Consider the following 20,252-nt stretch of genomic DNA (forward strand, 5'->3'; position numbering starts at 1 on the left):
TGCATGGAGTGAAGCCACTTGGTGCCCTTTGCTTTACCAGCTACACCGTTTGATCGTTTCCAATAAATTGAAGAAGTAAAGTGGACAGTATCTTAAAGACTTCTGAGATGTCTATTATCATCTGCCCTAACAGTCACAGTATTGGATTTTGCTTGAGACCACGTACAGGACAGATAAATTATTGTCTAAAATTTTTTTCCTGTAGTGTCTTATCCTTTAAACGTGGTCAGACGCAGTGTTTGAACTGTATGATGTAGGAACACAAAAGCAAGTGAAAGCTTTCTTTCAGTTTTCCTCTACAATCACGGCAGCCGTTTTGTTGAAATAAATAAACTATGAAAAGCGGTTTTGGTGCAAGAACATCTGATACTTACCGATGCAAAGCTCGTAGAGGCCTCCCAAGACGACAACGCAGCACGCGACGAGCTTGGCCACAGTGAAGATGTTCTGCACACGCACGTACAGCTTCACGCTCCACACGTTTACGTATGTGATCAGTCCTGTAGCAGAGGAACGCACGTCACACCACAACAATCATTTAACTGATAACCAGTTCCGCCTAGCGAAGACATTCGTCTTTGTAGACTTTTTTTTAGATTAGTACAGTCCCTCGTTTCTTTCTGTCTCACCATTTGTACTTTTCTACAAAATACACATGAAATTGTTTTACAACTGCAAAGATAATTACGCTGACGGTGATGTAAAGTGAACTAACCACTTGTAAGCCCGTTATGCATCGTGGTTATTAGTTATTATTGATGTTTAAGAATTACACTTTGTCCACTTGACCTCCCATTTTTTTAGTATTTGACATTTTTCACTTCGCATTTAATAGAAGGGTGAAGGCTGCTTGAAACATTTGCCATGTATAGGGCTAGTATCAACGCAGAAATCTCGTTAGATAATGGTTCTGTAATTTCAAGACGGATCGTTTTGACATGACTGTTTCTCCGTGTTCAGGTATATCTATAGACCTCGATGAAAACATTTAAACAGTTTGATTCATGATAGCGTCCTAAATGTCGAATGTGATTAAATGAGACTATTTAACTTTGATGCGACATTTCCATTCAATGGGAAAGGTTCAATAGTGGAGTGTAGATGTGCTACAAGCTCTAATTCGAAACAGAAAAAAATTAGGGGTGCCTATTTATGCAAGTTTGAACGTCACCAGTTTTCTCATACATCATTTCTGTTCAATATCGTCTCTGTTGAAGATATATGGAGCCTTAATATTAACTTCGTAAGCCAAAATCAACGGCCGTGTTCTAACAAAAAACATTTCAAGCAAAGACCAGCGTGTATACACACCATGTTATGTACCGGCTAGAACAAAGAGCATGTTTGCAAGTTATGTATTGCAAAATGTTTGCCAGGAATTTGCCAACAACTGAGACGACTTGCGGTCGCAGCGTGAGAATTAGGACGAAGAAGACAAATTGTGGTGCTGGTGGCGGCGCTGCTGCGGCAGTTGCAGCTCAGTTAAAAAAAAAAAGAAGCTATCTAGGAGCTTCGTTAGGTGGTCATCCTTCACCGTGTCACCTGATCTCACGCTCTCACATGTTTACCGTTTTTTCGCTTCTTATCAAACTACCTTTCAGGGCGAAAATGCGTTACAGACTTGGCTTAACGATGTCCGACACAAAACCCATTGGTTTCATGTATGCGTGGAATCTAGAAACTGTGTGTTGCAGATTAGGTTGGTTGGTTGGTTGGTTGGTTTCAAGGCGGGAGAAGGGACCAAACCACGGTCCCTTGTTCCTAATAAAACAATGCCACAAGTGTGAAAATAAAACGGACGAAACATATAACAAAACGGAAAGAAAGGAAAAGCCACAAGAACTAAGGGAAGGCAACGAAAACTGAAACAAAAGAGGACAAGAATACAACAGAGAGACGCTAGAAACAGAAGAGAGTAAAACATGAAAGCAGATTACAGTGGCTGGCCAACCACGAGAATAAAAAGGGAAAGCTAGCCACTCTGCAACACATTAAAAAAATGGTTTAAATGTCTCTGAGCACTATGGGACTTAACTTCTAAAGTCATCAATCCCCTAGAACTTAGAACTAATTAAACCTAACTAACCTAAGGACATCACACACATCCATGCCCGAGGCAGGATTCGAACCTGCGACCGTAGCGGTCGCGCGGTTCCAGACTGTAGCGCCTAGAACCGCTCTGCCACTCCGGCCGGCACACATTAAAACCTCCACCCTAAAATCACTAGGGAGGAGGACACAGAGGGACAAAGGACATGCACTAAAACCTTCATAGAAGTATAAAACCCATTTTCACGGATAAAACGTAAAACTAAAGCTGCTGTGGAGGCATTGTCGCCCAACACTGAGGGCAGGGTGCTGGGAAAGTTAAAAGTGTGCCGCAGAGCGGCTAACAGTGGTCAGTCCAGGTAACAATGCCTTAGCCGCGTATGGCCAATGCGGAGCCGGCAGAGGACAACTGATTCCCTGCGAGAGGCCTGCATGGAAGACTTCCACTCATTCATAGTCTCCTTAATGAGGGTGAAAAGAAGGGGAGCCCACGACACGCGCATACCCAGACTTTCTTCATCCAGTATTTGGTAATGTCAGTACTTGGTGACCTGCAGTAAACTTTACACATAATTTCAAACCCATAAGAAAATTTCTTCACTGACAATCCCCACAAAAAGGTGAATGGAAAAGAGTATCGCTTGCTCGTACACTTTTCCCTGTTGCAGTTTGAGACATGACGTTTAAATTTTTTACTTCTTTGCTACTAACGGTGTTCGCAACGCACTTCGCATACAGTATCCCCATAATCCGCTGTATGTACGTACAAAATTATATCGATGTACGACACACAGTTCAGGAGATATGTCTTAATCACTGACCTCCGTGAAAATGAAACTGCAGTTTGAAATTCCCAAGATATACCGGTGAAATATGTCAACAAATACGTGTGAAATATGTTCAGTACATGTGAAATAAATACTCTAAGAATGGTACGACGCACCAAGAAGGTATTACCCAAATGGGATGGGAATCTGTAGATGTGATGAACATTACAAACAGAGATTGCAATTTTAGCAAAATTAGGTGAGTTATTCAAGACGAAGGGCTTCACAAGCTGAGTTAGTCAATAACGCCTTGGCCCACCTCTGGCGCCGATGCAAGCAGTTATTCGGCTTGGCACTGATTGACAGAGTTGCTGGATGTCCTCCTGAAGGGTATCGTACCAAATTCTGTCCAATCGGCACGTTAGATTGTCAGAATCCCGAGCTGATTGGAGGGTCCTGCCCCTAGTGCTCCAAACGTTCTCAACGGGGGGGGGGAGGAGATACAGACAGTGACCACGCTGGTCGAGATAGGGTTTGGCGAGCACGAAGACAAGCAGTGAAAACTCTCGCCATGAGCGGGTGGGCATTATCTTGCTGAAGTGTAAGCCTGGGATCACTTGCCATGAAGGGCAACAAAACGAGGTGTAGATTATCGTCGACGTACCGCTGTGGTGCGAGGGTGCCGCGGATAAAAACCGAATTGCTCCTACTATGAAAGGAAATGGCACCAAGATGATCACTCCTGGTTGTTGGGCCTTGTTGTGGACGACAGTCACATGGTACCCAACCGCTGCACAGGCGATATCCTAATACGTCTTCACTTGTCACTTAGGCTCAGTTCGAAGCAGAACTCACCATTAAAGACAATTGTACTCCAGTCGATGAGATTCCAGCGGTGGGATACGAACATGATTGTCGCTCACAATACGTCCCGACAACCAGGAGTGATGGTCTGGGATGCCGTTTCTTGTAGGACCCCTTTGTTTTCTATATGGATGTGATGTCTGTTCTTTCGGACATATAAGTATATAGTTCTGGCAATACCGGCCATGACTTTCCTCTTCTTTGCGGATACACACATATTTACCCGAACTCTCACGCGACTTGATAAGAATGCCTTCCACAAGTAAAGAGAGTGTTTGGATAGGGACACTGCGAATGTAGTGTGTGGACATATAAGGTGAGAAGTGGGTCTCGCGGGAGGCGTGCGCGAGATAGTCCCTGCAGTCGCACTATCCTCTGTACCCTTGGTGGCTCAGATGGACAGAGCGTCTGCCATGTAAGCAGGAGATCCCGGGTTCGATTCCCGGTCGGGGCACACATTTTCACCCGTCCCCGTTGATATAAATCAACGCCCGTCAGCAGCTGAAGGTATTAATATATAATTCCCCCTTGTTTTCATCTGCGGCACGCACACAGCACAGAGATAAGTTGACGATAATATACGCCTCGTTTTGTTGCCCTTCATGGCACGCCACACTGGGCTTACAATTCAGCAAGATAATGCCTGCCCACCCACGGCGAGAGTTTTTATTGCTTATCTTCGTGCTTGCCAAAGCCTACCTTGGCCAGCAAGGTCATCAGATCTCTACCCAAATGAACATTTGGAGCATTATGGGCAAGGACGTGGACAGATTTTGGCACGAAATCTCTCATGAGGACATTCAACAACATTATCAGTAAACGCCTAGCTGAATAACTACTTGCATAATGGTCAGAGGCGGACCAACACGGTATTGACTTGCTCAATTTATGAAGCTGTTTCTCTTTAATAAATGATACAGTTTTTCTGAAATTATAATCATTTGTTTGCCTGTGCATCTACGAGGGGCATTTGAAAAGTCCGTGTAAAAATAAAAACTACTTACGTGTTTGGGGTAAACCTTTTTCATTTTTCGACATAGTCTGCTTTTAGACTTATACACTTCGTCTAATGCTGTTCTAATTTGCTGATCTCTTCCGAATAATAGGAATTCTCCAAGTCTGCAAAATAGCTATTAGTTGCTGCAATCACCTCCTCATTTGAATAAAATCTCTGTCCCGCCAGCCATTTCTTCAAATTCGGAAACAAACAGAAGTCCAAGGGAGCCAAGTCTGGAGAACAGGGGAGGGGGGGGGGGGGGATGTGAAACGAGTTGGAATCCTATTTCCATTAATTTTGCGACCACAACTGCTGAGGTGTGTGCTGGTGCATTGTCGTGATGGATAAGGACTTTTTTGCAGTCCAATCGCCGGCGTTTTCCTTGCAGCTCAGTTTTCAAACGGTCCAATAACGATGAATAATATGCACCTGTAATAGTTTTAACATTTTCCAAATAGTCGATGCGAATCCCAAAAGACAGTCGCCATTACCTTTCCGGCCGAAGGAATGGTCTTCGCCTTTTTGGTGCAGATTCTTTCTTGGTAACCCTTTGTTTAGATTGTTCTTTGGTCTCAGGAGTATAGTAATGTATCCATGTTTCATCCACAGTGACGAAACGACGCTTAAAGTCCTGCGGATTCTTCCTGAACAGCTGCAAACCATCCTTGCAACACTTCAGACGATTCCGTTTTTGGTCAAGCTTGAGCAATCGCGGAACCCATCTTGCGGATAGCTTTCTCATGTCCAAGTGTTTATGCAAAATATTACGTACACGTTCATTCGAGATGCCCATAGCACAAGCAATCTCACGCTCCTTAACTCTTGTGTCCGAAAATTTTGGAACCACTTACTGTTCTAATCGAAGGTGCAGAGTCACCGTAATGTTTATCCAGCTTCTCTTTAGTCTCCTGAGGCGTTTTGCCCTCCATAAAGTAATGTTTAATCACCACACGAAATTCTTTTTCGTTCATTTTTTTGACAATCACTCGACTTCCTTGATTCACACGAACGCCAAACACAACATGGCTGAAACTTGGTGTGCGTTCTTTCCATAGAGTAAATATCTCTGGAGTGAGCATTGCGTTCTGAGCACGTTGTCAACATTAAACCAGAATTGTCACGTGTTCTCGGGACTTCGCTGTGCGTGTGTGCTTTCCGCAGCGTTTGAAGTTTATAATAACAAGAGTTTTAGTTGTGCTTCACCGTTTGTTGATAGCGTAATAGCGATGGTGAATTACTGTTGTTGCTACAGATGCAAAGAAAAATATGTGAAAGGGGGGATAGTAACTTTTCATGGGTACATATCATGTAGCTCTAATTATAGTTATCATATTAGTAAGAGACACTGTATATGTTAAAATTTCGAGAAGCATTATAATGAAGGCTCGGTTCTGTAGACGTATTTTTCTACGATTTTATGACTATATAATAGATATTACGGCTCGTACAAAATCTTACAAACAATCGCTTCCTCTCGCAAATTTGCTAGTGGAACAGGAAAGGAAATGGTTAGTTGTTTCAGCAAATACTATCCTCCATGCATTTATCAGCGACTTGTTGATTATGTATATAGATTTCACAGTCTACTATTTATTTAATAAACTGGGAGCAAGTACGTAAAATGCGTTAAATAAATACTTCAAAGTGTCAGCAATAAGAAAAATTGTGCTTTAGGTCGCAAAACGAGAAAATAAATACGCAGGAATAGCAGGAAAAAAAAGGACGAACTATCAGGGATATAAACGCTAACGTGTGGCAAATTCGGTGTTTTTCGGACACTTGCAAAAGTACTAGCGTATTGTCAAGTCGTTTTGCAAGACTATTAGTGCAAAACTGTGCGTCAGGTTCTGTAATACTATAAAGTGCCGTGTCATACCGTAAACTGCCAAAAATCGAGTCCATCTGAACTGTGACACCTATCGCAAAGAAGCAGAATGCAATATCACTTGCCATTAAAAGTTACGTAGCTGGTTTATTCCCGGTATCAAATGGATACTGTTAAAATGTCTGCGCAACATATATAAATAATCCACGAGACGTACAAAAAGAATTCGTCTGCACTAGGGATGTAGTGACATTGTGAGTATACAGGGCGTTATACGCACAAACATACGACGTCCCGAGAACACGTGACCAGGCCGGCAATGTATGCTGACAACACAAAATCTGTTCTGCGCATGTGAATGCTCACTCCAGAGATATTTACTCTATGGTTCTTTCCAAAGATGCTACTAACTAAACATGACCTCTATGGTTCTTTCCAAAGATGCTACTAACTAAACATGACCTCGATACGCGCCGGTGGTGCCATCTTTCGGATTTTGCACGGACTTTTCAAACGCCCCTCGTACATCACAGCTATCCATTCCCGTTCCGTTTCATTTGGATAAATTCTTCGTGATGAGTTTTTTTTTTTTTTTTTTTTTTTTTTTATACTTAGAATGTGTACCAGTGAAGTCTGGGTTCACCCTATATTCTTAACCGCTGAACCTACAAGATGCTTTCTGGATGGAGCCCAAAAAAGCTGAAGGAATTCTGAGTCTGGATGGCCCCGAGCCTGTCCGCTGCCCCAGCACGCAGCTGCCGTGCTGTACTCACCCAGAGCGAGCAGGGCGATGAGCTTGAGCAGGTGCTTCTGAGTGTCTGGGTGCAGGTCCGCGATGCCGAGAGGCGCCAGCGGCTGCACCACGTACTCTGCGAACGTGAGGATGACGACGGCCACCTCTGCGGGTCGCAGGATGGCCACGTAGATCCAGGCGCACAGGAAGCTGGGCACCGGGCCCCAGAAGCGGTGCAGCGGGCCGTACGCCTCCAGCAGGTAGGCGTACTCCGCGCCCGACCGAGGCACCACCGTCCCCAGCTCCGCGAACCCCAGCGCGCCTGCGCACACCGAAACACGAACATACACCTGGCACCGGCTACCGAGCATCGGCAGTGGTGGCACCGTGGCCTGTGTTCCGCGCCACCACGAAACCAGAAGTGACGGGCCTTTTCTGTTTCAGAGTTGACTGCTACGAGAAACAGTTAACCTCTTCAGGTCCAGCGCGTCGGATACGATACGTCGAAGTGGTAACTTCATTGAGTAAAAGAGTGTTCATTCCACAAAAGCGTGTAATCGGAATAATTGCTGGAGCTCATCCAAGATCATCCTGCAAACACTTATTTAAAGAGCTAGAGATCTTCACTGTAGCCTCACAATATATACAGGGTGTTACAAAAAGGTACGGCCAAACTTTCAGGAAACATTCCTCACACACAAATAAAGAAAAGATGTTATGTGGACATGTATCCGGAAACGCTTAATTGTCATGTTAGAGCTCATTTTAGTTTCGTCAGTATGTACTGTACTTCCTCGATTCACCGCCAGTTGGCCCAATTGAAGGAAGGTAATGTTGACTTCGGTGCTTGTGTTGACATGCGACTCATTGCTCTACAGTACTAGCATCAAGCACATCAGTACGTAGCATCAACAGGTTAGTGTTCATCACGAACGTGGTTTTGCAGTCAGTGCAATGTTTAAAAATGCGGAGTTGGCAGATGCCCATTTGATGTATGGATTAGCACGGGGCAATAGCCGTGGCGAGGTACGTTTGTATCGAGACAGATTTCCAGAACGAAGGTGTCCCGACGGGAAGACGTTCGAAGCAATTGATCGGCGTCTTAGGGAGCACGGAACATTCCAGCCTATGACTCGCGACTGGGGAAGACCTAGAACGACGAGGACACCTGCAATTGACGAGGCAATTCTTCGTGCAGTTGACGATAACCCTAATGTCAGCGTCAGAGAAGTTGCCGCTGTACAAGGTAACGTTGACCACGTCACTGTATGGAGAGTGCTACGGGAGAACCAGTTGTTTCCGTACCATGTACAGCGTGTGCAGGCACTATCAGCAGCTGATTGGCCTCCACGGGTACACTTCTGCGAATGGTTCATCCAACAATCTGTCAATCCTCATTTCAGTGCAAATTTTCTCTTTACGGATGAGGCTTCATTCCAACGTGATCAAATTGTAAATTTTCACAATCAACATGTGTGGGCTGACGAGAATCCGCACGCAATTGTGCAACCACGTCATCAACACAGATTTTTTGTGAACGTCTGGGCAGGCATTGTTGGCGATGTCTTGATTGGGCCCCATGTTCTTCCACCTACGCTCAATGGAGCACGTTATCATGATTTCATACGGGATTCTCTACCTGTGCTGCTAGAACATGTGCCTTTACAAGTACGACACAACATGTGGTTCATGCACGATGGAGCTCCTGCACATTTCAGTCGAAGTGTTCGTACGCTTCTCAACAACAGATTCGGTGACCGATGGATTGGTAGACGCGGACCAATTCCATTGCCTCCACGCTCTCCTGACCTCAATCCTCTTGACTTTCATTTATGGGGGCATTTGAAAGCTCTTGTCTACGCAACCCCGGTACCAAATGTAGAGACTCTTCGTGCTCGTATTGTGGACGGCTGTGATACAATACGCCATTCTCCAGGGCTGCATCAGCGCATCAGGGATTCCATGCGACGGAGGATGGATGTATGTATCCTCGCTAACGGAGGACATTTTGAACATTTCCTGTAACAATGTGTTTGAAGTCACGCTGGTACGTTCTGTTGCTGTGTGTTTCCATTCCGTGATTAATGTGATTTGAAGAGAAGTAATAAAATGAGCTCTAACATGGAAAGTAAGGGTTTCCGGACTCATGTCCACATAACATATTTTCTTTCTTTGTGTGTGAGGAATGTTTCCTGAAAGTTTGGCCGTACCTTTTTGTAACACCCTGTATGTTCACTTATGAAATTTGTTATTAACAGTCCGAACGAATTCAAAAGTAATAACAGTGTACATGGCTACAACACTAGGAGAAAGGATGATCTTCACTACTCAAAGTTAAATCTAACTTTGGCTCAGAAGGGGGTAAATTATGCTGCTACAAAAGTCTTTGGCCACTTACCTAATAGCATCAAAAATCTGACAGATAGCCATATAGCATTTAAAAGGAAATTAAAAGAATTTCTTAATGGCAACTCCTTCTACTCATTAGATGAATTTTTAGATATAGTAAGTGGGTAATTTCCCCAACCCCCACAAAAAAATTAAAAATATCAAGTGTCATGTAATATTTTGGGGGTATTGACATCTTTTATTAACCTGACACGTTCCACATCATTACGAAGTGTCGTATTCATGATCTATGGAACAAGTACTAATCTAATCTAATCTGATCTGTGTGCGTACAGAACCCTTGTAACGCCTTACATACACGTGCCAATAAGTTGCTCACCTGCCGCTAGGTGTCTCGACCTACCAAATAAAGTTCCAGTGCTCTGAGTGCTCAGTTATCGAAGTAAGCTGTTTACCTAAAAACCAGAGTGGAAAAACGGCAAAATGATGTCGTTCATTTCATTAATTAACATTCTTCGTTTATTCATATCCTAACTACCTTGAACAGAAGTTATTTTACTGTCAGCAGACTTGTACCAATAAGATGGCACTTTCCTATACTTTGGCACAGTAGGCTAATATTTAGTAACAATGTCAGCTGATCTGTAAATATTCAGCAGTAATTTGTTATAAGTTTTGGCACATTTGGACACTGTTGAATGATGTATGAAATAGCAATAATAATAACAATAAATAAGAGTAATAAAGAATAATGACTTGATTGAAGGTAAAGTAATAAACTTTTTCTTAGTGCCAGATGATGAGATATGTCATGAGCTGGAGAAGCTCGGCTTTGATGCAAATCTGTCAGAACGTGGTGAAAGCTCAAGCGATGTTGAGGGTGATGAGACTTCTGTCTAACCTGCTGACACAGAATCGGTAGTTTTGTCGTCTGATGACGACTCAGACGTGATGATCCACAATTACTTCTGCCACGACGACGAAGTAATCCACCTTGAATTCATATAGATGTGTTTGAGTTCTCCCCAACTGCTCCAGCTTTTGCATACTTCATACACAAAAGCAGGGATTTTAAACCGATCCCATATGTACAAACCAGATGGCTGATAGGTTCTGACAAGTTACTAAACAACAGCTCAAGAAATAAAGGTTTTGTTTGAAATACCTGTTAAGATGTCACATCTTAGCTATCCTAGAGTGCACAAAAATTTCTTGCATAAAAACTATTTATTCATGTACCGTCATGTAATAAAATAATTTCTATGTCTTGGTTTCCTCTTTATGACAAGTTTACAAAATATAAAATCAGTATACTACCAAACTCCATTTTCACAATTTGTCTGCCTTGAATGCCAATGTGCCGCACATGAGACATCGTTTTTTCGAAAATTAGCCAACAATTTTTGAAAACAATTTAATTTTCTTACAAAAAATGGTTCAAATGGCTCTGAGCACTATGAGACTTAACTTCTGAGATCATCAGTCCCCTAGACTTAGGACTACTTAAACCTAACTAGCCTAAGGACATCACACACATCCATGCCCGAGGCAGAATTCGAACCTGCGACCGTAGCAGTCACGCGGTTCCAGACTGAAGCGCCTAGAACCGCCCGGCCACACCGGCCGGCATTTTCTTACATTTGTCGTTCAAGTGACTGAATGTAATACACTACTGGCCATTAAAATTGCTGCACCACGAAGATGACATGCTACAGAAGCGAAATTTAACCGACAGGAAGAAGATGCTCTGATATGCAAATGATTAGCTTTTCAGAACATTCACACAAGGTTGGAACCTCTGGCGACACCTACAACGTGCTGACAAGAGAAAAGTTTCCAACCGACTTCTCATACACAAACAGCAGTTGACCGGCGTTGCCTGGTGAAACGTTGTTGTGATGCCTCATGTAAGGAGGAGAAATGCGTACCATCACGTTTCCGACTTTGATAAAGGTCGGATTGTAGCCTATCGCGATTGCGGTTTATCGAATCGCAACACTGCTGCTCGCGTTGGTCGAGATCCAACGACTGTTAGCAGAATATGGAATCGGTGGGTTCAGGAGGGTAATACGAAACAACGTGCTAGATCCCAACGGCCTCGTATCACTAGCAGTCGAGATGACACAGGCACCTTATCTGCATGGCTGTAACGGATCGTGCAGCCACGTCTCGAACCCTGAGTGAACAGATGGGGACGTTTGCAAGACAACCATCTGGACGAACAGTTCGACGCCGTTTGCAGCAGCATGAACTATCAGCTCGGAGACCATGGCTGCGGTTACCCTTGACGCCGCATCACAGACAGGAGCGCCTGCGATGGTGTACTCAACGACGAACCTGGCTGCACGAATGGCAAAACGTCATTTTTTCGGATGAATCCAGGTTCTGTTTACAGCATCATGATGGTCGTATCCGCGTTTGGCGACATCGCGGCGAACGCACATTGGAAGCGTGTATTCGTCATCGCCATACTGGCGTATCAACCGGCGTGATGGGATGGGGTACCATTGGTTACACGTCTCGGTCACCTCTTTTTCGCATTGACGGCACTTTGAACAGTGGACGTTACATTTCAGATGGCTCTACCCTTCATTCGATCCCTGCGAAACCCTACATTTCAGCAGGATAATGCACGACAGCATGTTGCAGGTCCTGTACGGGCCTTTCTAGATACGGAAAATGTTTGCCTGCTGCCCTGGCCAGCACATTCTCCAGATTTCTCACCAACTGAAAACGTCTGGTCAATAGTGGCCGTGCAACTGGCTCGTCACAATACGCCAGTCAGTACTGTTGATGAACTGTGGTATCGTGTTGAAGCTGCATAGGCAGCTGTACCTGTACACGCCATCCAAGCTCTGTTTGACTCAATGCCCAGGCGTATCAAGGCCGTTATTACGGCCAGAGGTGGTTGTTCTGGGTAGTGATTTCTCAGGATCTATGCAGCCAAATTGCGTGAAAATGTAATCACATGTCAGTTCTAGTATAATATATTTTTTCAATGAATACCCGTTTATCATCTGCATTTCTTCTTGGTGTAGCAATTTTAATGGCCAGTAGTGTACTTTCACCCGAATGCTTGCGTTGGCGCATGTGGCTGTGTAAATACTTTTTTTAAATCTTCAGTTGCTGCGTCCAGTTTACTAAGGAATTCATCGACGTTGGGAAATTCTCTAGCACCTTGAGAAGTATGCGGTTTACATTTGCGAGCTCTACAAGCTGTAAGTGGTGGGCATTAGGCGATTTATTAATAAATCAGAAGGAACCCTACGACCGTGGCGAGCAAACGTGAGAGGCAGGGGCGGAGTACTCACCTACGAGGGAGATGCCGCCGCACACGGCCCACACGACGAGGCACAGCCCCACAGAGCCCGACCGCTCCAGCGCGCTCGTCGGCGACACGAAGATCCCGGAACCTGCGGCACACCAGCCACGGCTATCAACACACACACACACACACACTACTGCAGACTGACATGATTTGTAGAATTATCGAACATATTTTATGCTCACATATTTGTAGAGTGATAATCACCTTTACAAAAATCAACATGACTCCGCAAAAAGAAATCTTGCGAAACTCAGGTCGCCCTGTTCCGCCACGAGATCCATGGCGCCACAGACAACGCCGCTCAGGTTGATGCCGTGTTCCTTGACCTCGGGAAGGCATTTGACACCGTCGTGGTTTGTCGTTTAGTGAAAAAATACGAACTTACCGAGTATCGGAGCAGATTTTTCCCCTGGATGCAAGACTTCCTTTCGGATATAACTCAACATGTCACTCTTTATGGAACAAAATCGATATATGTCAAGGTAACTTCCGTAGTACCTCAGAGATGTGTGACAAGACCGTTACTGTTGTGTATACAGATGATCTAGTAGACACAATTGGAAGCTCTTTAAGAGGGGTAGGACGGCAAACGGGCCGACTTCGAGAAGGAGAGGCACCACAGGACATTTTAATTCGCACTGTCTGTACTATTACAAATAAATTCATAAAACTTTGTCATCATGACCAGGAATGATTCAGGATTCACACTCATAGCAGTGAAGTTCAAAAACACGAAAAAATAACATTTTTTAAATGTGAAATTTCATAATTTTTTCACTTACTGTTGGCTGCATTTGTTGCTATAGGTACACTTTTCTTCATAAGTAAGAGAGATTCTTCGATGAATGTTGGACGGCTTACAAACCATACTTAAAGGTGTATGAAACTCTAGAATTTATTTAATCTATGGAAAAATGAATGGGCTGTTACGTTTTAAACTTCGTGTTTAGAGAAAACTCTAATTTTATAGTTAATTATCTCAATTTTTACCACAGTTTTTAACGGATTTGGGAAATTCTAGAGTTTCATACACCTGTAAGTATGGTTTGTATGCTGTGCAAAATTCATGAAGAATCTTCCTTACTTCTGAAGGAAAGTGTACCTACAGCAACAAATGCAGCTAATACTAAGTGAAAAAATGATGAAATTTCACATGTAAAAAAAATTGTTTTGTTATGTTTTTGAACTTCCTCTGTTATGAGTCTGAATTCTGAATCCTTCCTGGTCATGGTGACAAAGTTTTATGAATTTATTTGTAAAAGTATAGACAGTGTAAATTAAAATGTCCTGTGGTGCCTCTCCTGCTCCAAGTCGGCCCGTTTCACGTCCTACCCCCCTTAAGACTGTTCTCAGATGAAACGGTTGTCTATAAGAAAGTGGCAACGGCAGAAGACGTATCGTCTTGCAGAATAACCTGCAGAGGATTGATGAAGTAAAAGAAAGAGTAGGAAAAGCAGATGCCAGACAGATTCATAGGAAGAATCTTAAGAAAATCTAACTCGTTCACAGGAAGTGGCTTACAAGGCGCTTGTTCTATTGGACAAGACTCCCGAGGTAGTCGCCGTTTGGCACTACACGAAATGCCTTTGCAGCTTACCGAATGCTATGGAGGCGGGTAAGTATTACTATCCTGATTCACTTTGATTAATTTATTTGACATATAAAAATAAACTCTACTCCTACAAGCTCCCCTAACTGTAATTTGCTCACATCCACTAGTCCATCACTGTAAGTCTCTCATACTCATCAAGTCCGCAGCTCGTGGTCGTGCGGTAGCGTTCTCGCTTCCCGCGTCCGGGTTCCCGGGTTCGATTCCCGGCGGGGTCAGGGATTTTCTCTGCCTCGTGATGACTGGGTGTTGTGTGCTGTCCTTAGGTTAGTTAGGTTTAAGTAGTTCTAAGTTCTAGGGGACTGATGACCATAGATGTTAAGTCCCATAGTGCTCAGAGCCATTTTCATACCCATCAATTCTCTCTCCCTAATTCAAAAAAAAAAAAAAAAAAAAAAAATGGTTCAAATGGCTCTGAGCACTATGGGACTTAACTTCCGAGGTCATCAGTACCCTAGAACTTAGAACTACTTAAACCTAACTAACCGAAGGACATCACACACATCCATGCCCGAGGCAGGATTCGAACCTGCTACCGTAGCGGTCGTGCCGTTCCAGACTGAAGTCCCTAGAACCGCTCGGTCACACCGGCCGGCACATTTCTGTTCTATTTTTAAGTTTTTTGTGATGTCTACTTCAATTGAAGCTTATTGGGGGGAAATGCTGGAGGGAGAGTGCATCGAATGAATCTTGTTATTTCTCGTACAAAATAATATGTCCTGCTGTCTGGTATATGCTAATTTCAGGACAGCCACTGCAATACGCAGAGGATAGCATTGCCTATAACACGTAACTTTTCCAGCCAGTGTTAACACAGATTACATTCATTAAACCACTGAGACAGAGTTGAAAAGTTGTCTTCCTTGTTATTTAATCTCTACACGGTACAAGCAGTACACGAAACTAGAGACGAATTTGGAGAAGTAATTAAAGATCAGGGGGAAATAAAAATTTAAATATTTTCGGATGACATTTTAATGTCAGAGACATCGAAGGACATGCAGGACCATGAGAATGGAATGCATGGTACCTTGAAAAGAGCTTATAAGATGAACACAGTACTATAACAAGGTAACCTAGGGAAGTCAGATTAAGTCAGTCCATGCTGGTTAGGAAATGAGACAGTAAAAGTAATAGATGAGTTTTATGATTTGGACAGCGAAGCAATTGACGAAGATGGAGGTAGGGATGATAAGAAATGTGCACTTGCAGTAGCAAGAAGAGCTTTTCTGAAAATAGAGAAATGTGTGAACATGAAACAGAAATGTGTTATTAAGTCTCCAGAGATACTACGTCACCAACTAAAAACTACGTCTTGATAGTAGACATATATTAAGGCGAATGTGGAATGATAATATAACAGGATGGAAGAGAACAGAAGCTTTTGAAATGTGGCGTTCCAAAACAATGCTAAAGTTCTATCGGTCGACTGAGGACGAAAAAAATTATGGCACAGCTTGACTAATAGAAGGGATTGGATGACAAGACACTTTCTGAGTTAATTTGTAATGAAGGTCTACAAAATTGCGGAGGGAGATCAGGGGTTGAATTCAGCAAGGAGTTTCAAATGGATGTAGGTTGCAGCAGTCATTCGCAGATGATGAGGCTTGCACAGGATAGACTATCGTGGACGGCCTCGTCAAATTAGTCTTCGGAGTGACGTCTACGACAACATCTCTTAAAATGCAAGTCGTATTACAAGACAGCGGTGCTGTGTTAATAAGAATACGATGTAATGTTTCTTCAGGCATGCATGTATTCATGTCCGAATGAACATTACATTGTACTTCTTAGCCCTTTCAGATCTGAATTTTTTCTGGAGGAAAGAAAACTGATATTTATGTGGTAATACTCTTAGGTACTTTTTAATAATTTTAGATACAAGATACAAGCAAAAATATGTACCCATTTTCAAAACAAACTTTTTTCACTTGGCTTAATTTTATTGACTAAAACAAGTAATTACGAAATATTCTCTACTGTCATAAATAGTAAAATGATCATTCAGTAATTACCATGCATTTTGGCAATATTATGTTATACTGTGGAATATAGTGAACTAACCACATCCCTATATTCTGATGGTTACAAGCTGCTGCACACTGCTGCATTGACTTGCTGAAATTTTCATGGTGATGCCCAACAGTTGCAGCAGCTGCACACGATGAAAAGGTTGAACATTCAAAAATGTGTTCCTCGGGTTTCCGCTAGGAAAAAATACTTCTGTTGCAGCTAAGACAGTGAAAGTTAACCTACACAATTTTAGTCAGTGGGTCTGAAAGTTAGGAACACACGCACTGATATTTGGTATTTATTCGTTAGTAGCAGGCCCTCGATTTTCAATAAATATGTCCTTCCTGGGCGGGAATGTACGTAACGTACGAGTACAGGTCGTGCCGTAATACATGGATGATATATGGAAGTTTGGGTCTGGCTTTGATTCGTGCACGGATAGCCGAATCACTTAAGGGGACCACACCGTGGTTCAGGTCGAAAAAAATCGACTTTCGGTTTTCATCATATTTCGATAGACTGAGGTTTTATTTAAGTTCTCTGAAAGGATTTTGCTGAAAAAAAATTTTTTTCGAGCATTTAAAGAGCATTTTCCTACCACGTGTGTTTATGTACTACTTCCACTTTTCTGTCACCCACTTTTCTGCATATATTTTAGATCTTTATATCCCCTAAATAGCACGTTAGGGATTTTTAATCACTCCGGAGTGTTTTGGATATCCTTGGAATGCAACGGTCGGTATTCTTTTGTTTCTGCTGTTTGTAAACAACACGCTTTCAAACACGCTGTTAGTTTTGTTCAAGTGTGATTGGGAGTCCTTGTTATATTTACGTTTGCAGTGCTTGCTTACAAACGTACTCACCTCTTTCACAGCTATTTATATAGAAGCTCAAGGAAGTTAAGCCTATACCTAACGTTCTCTACTGATGATAAGCCATGTCACGCATTGTGTCCATCAGGAGAAAATTCGGGGTCCAAATACAATAGGGCTCAGGCAACTATAGAATCTTCCTCTCACCAGCATTCTCTTCCTGCTGCTGTTACAACAGCTATTAAACCTATTTTCAGAGACTTGGCTCATACTGACCTTCTAAGGAAATATCTGAATAGGCCGACACCGAACCCAAATGAATGTTTCAACAGCATAATTTGGAACCGCCTTCCTAAAACTGTACTTGTAGGCACGCATACAATGAAACTAGTAGTTCATGCTGCTGTTATTACATTCAATTGCGGTAATAGTGGAGAGTGTTGGGTAGTGAAAGAGCTGGGAAATAATCCTGGTGAAAATATGATCACTGGGCTGAAACATTGCGATAAAATGAGGATAACCGATGCAGACAGGTCTGCGTCTAATATGGCCAAGAAAGCAAGACAAACATCCAGGAAGGTGAAAAAGATGCTGGAAGACCTGCTAGAGGCCAAAGAAGAGCCATCATATGCAGCAGGACAGTTTTAATTAACTGCAAGTAACAAATTTCAAAAGTTTTTTCTCGAAAGTCAATTTCCCGCAAACTAAAATTTTCGGTACATATGCCCCAATATATCAGAAACTATCATAGATAAATGAATGAAATTTGCAGAGACTCTGCATAACATAAAAAGCCACCTCTGGTACTACATTCATTAATATTCCACATTAGGAAGTACACATTAAAATATTTTCTACAGAAAAAAAACTTAATATTTTTTGTTAATAAATTTAAGGAAGTATTTCCTAAAAACTATAAAATGGGTAAAGTAGATTTTAGTACAGTTGACTATTAGCATCATGTAACACACAGTAAAAATATTAAGGTCCTGCATCAAATAGTTTTTTTTTCAGAAATGGGTCAAATACTTGCCCAATTTAATATTGGTCAGATAGGCAGGGTGTGGTCCCCTTAAGGTGACCGCTCGTGTAAAGAGGGAAATCTGTGTTTAGAGTCCCTATCTGGCGCAAATTTTCATTGTCGTCATTCTAATACAGCCGATGGTGGTTCATATTCGCAACTGCAAATACAGTTCGTGCAAGTTATAATGGTTGAATTTTTTCCAACAATCTCTTTGCACACTTTGCTGTAGTATTTATTGGGTGTGCCAGAAGTTAGCCTGGCTGGGGAGTGGGGGAGCACAGCGGCACCCACCGATCATGACGCCGACGATGAGGCTGACTGCGCTGAAGAGCCCCAGCTCGCGCCGCAGCCGCACGTTGCCGCTGCCGCTGCCGCTGCTGCTGCCTTTGCCGGCCACCTCCCCGCCTCCAACGTCTCCGGCGCCTCCCGCATCATCTGTAACACACACACGTCCCAGACATTCCATTTTAACAACGTACGTGCTTCGAATATTCTACTCGGCTCCCCGTAATGGAAAAGTGAGGAATGTTGCAACCGTTCAATAGCTGTACCATTCAACTCTGGCCACCCCTCTCACAATGGCAGATCTGGACAAAGCCATAGCGAAATGCAAGCTAAGGAAGGCCCCGGGTCTGGACGGGATTTTTGTTGAACAGATTAAACACTTAGGTCCCAACGTTAAACAATGGCTACTGAAACTGTTTAACAATTGCATGGAAACAGGTCAGATTCCCACAATCTGGAGGAAGGCTAAAGTTATTGCCATTTTAAAACCAGGCAAAAATGCTGATGACCCCAGAAATTTCCGACCCGTATCACTTCTCTGCCATATCTTTAAAATCTTTGAAAGAATACTCCAGGATCGCCTCTCTAGTGCCATAGAACCCTACCTAATCCCCCAACAAGCAGGTTTCCGCCCAGGGAAAAGCACTACATCTCAGGTAATTAACCTCACGCAGCTGATTGAAGACGGCTATGAGAACCGGAAAATAACCGGTGTCGCCTTTATAGACTTGACAGCCGCATATGACACCGTCAACTTACGCCTGCTAATGAAGAAGCTTTATGCCATTACCAGGGACTTTAAATTCACATCCACAGTTAGAAGTCTGTTAAAGAACCGTAGGTTCTCTGTGGAATTCCAAGGGATGCATAGCAGGTGGCGGGCCCAGAAAAATGGTCTCCCTCAGGGCAGCGTACTGGCACCCTTACTTTTTAACATATACACCAACGATCAACCACTGCCAGCTGGTACGGAAAACTATATCTACGCCGATGACCGTGCTATGGTCGTACAGGGTGACTCCTTTGAGGATGTTGAGACAAAGCTCACGGATGCGCTAGACATGCTCTGCCAGTACCACGCCGACAATCAACTCAAGCCGAACCCTAGCAAAACACAAGTTTGCGCCTTCCATCTCCGTAACAAGCAGGCATCCCGTAAGCTGCGTGTCTTCTGGAAGGACACACTCCTCGAACACTGCGTTAACCCCAAATACCTAGGAGTAACCCTAGACAGGGCTCTGACGTATAAACAGCACTGTATTAACACCAAAATGAAGGTGAGCGGCAGAAATAATATTCTTCGGAAAATAACGAACTCCTCCTGGGGCGCAAAGCCAGAGGTAGTGAGGACCACAGCACTAGCAGTTTGCTTCCCAGCAGGCGAATATGCAAGCAGTGTCTGGTACAACTCTACCCACGCTAAACAGGTCGACATTGCTCTGAACGAGACCTGCAGGCTCGTCACTCGATGTCTGAAACCGACGCCAACAGACAAGCTCTACCATCTTGCTGGGATTGCACCTCCTGCAGTGCGAAGAGAAGCGGCAGCCTATAGTGAAAGAGCGAGGGCTGAGATGGCAGAGAGCCACCCCCTCCA

The 20,252-nt window shown here is 43.3% G+C and overlaps 1 protein-coding gene and 1 non-coding gene across 3 annotated transcripts in view; one reads left to right on the forward strand and one right to left on the reverse strand.

Moving 5' to 3' along the window:
• LOC124795246 (b(0,+)-type amino acid transporter 1-like) overlaps window positions 1-20,252 on the reverse strand; it is a 410,036-nt gene that overhangs the window by 94,148 nt on the left and 295,636 nt on the right. For both annotated transcript variants that reach the window (XM_047259180.1, XM_047259181.1), the window contains 4 exons: window positions 18,662-18,805; window positions 12,896-12,997; window positions 7,276-7,557; window positions 375-500 (listed from right to left, as the gene is read on the reverse strand). In XM_047259180.1, coding sequence (XP_047115136.1) covers window positions 375-500; window positions 7,276-7,557; window positions 12,896-12,997; window positions 18,662-18,805 — 654 coding nt within the window. The remainder of the gene's footprint in view (window positions 1-374; window positions 501-7,275; window positions 7,558-12,895; window positions 12,998-18,661; window positions 18,806-20,252) is intronic.
• On the forward strand, window positions 4,061-4,134 carry Trnat-ugu. The gene has a single exon. It is a non-coding gene; the product is annotated as a tRNA-Thr (tRNA).

Source organism: Schistocerca piceifrons, chromosome 4 (genome assembly GCF_021461385.2).
Source record: "Schistocerca piceifrons isolate TAMUIC-IGC-003096 chromosome 4, iqSchPice1.1, whole genome shotgun sequence".
NCBI classification, from domain to species: Eukaryota; Metazoa; Arthropoda; class Insecta; order Orthoptera; family Acrididae; genus Schistocerca; species Schistocerca piceifrons.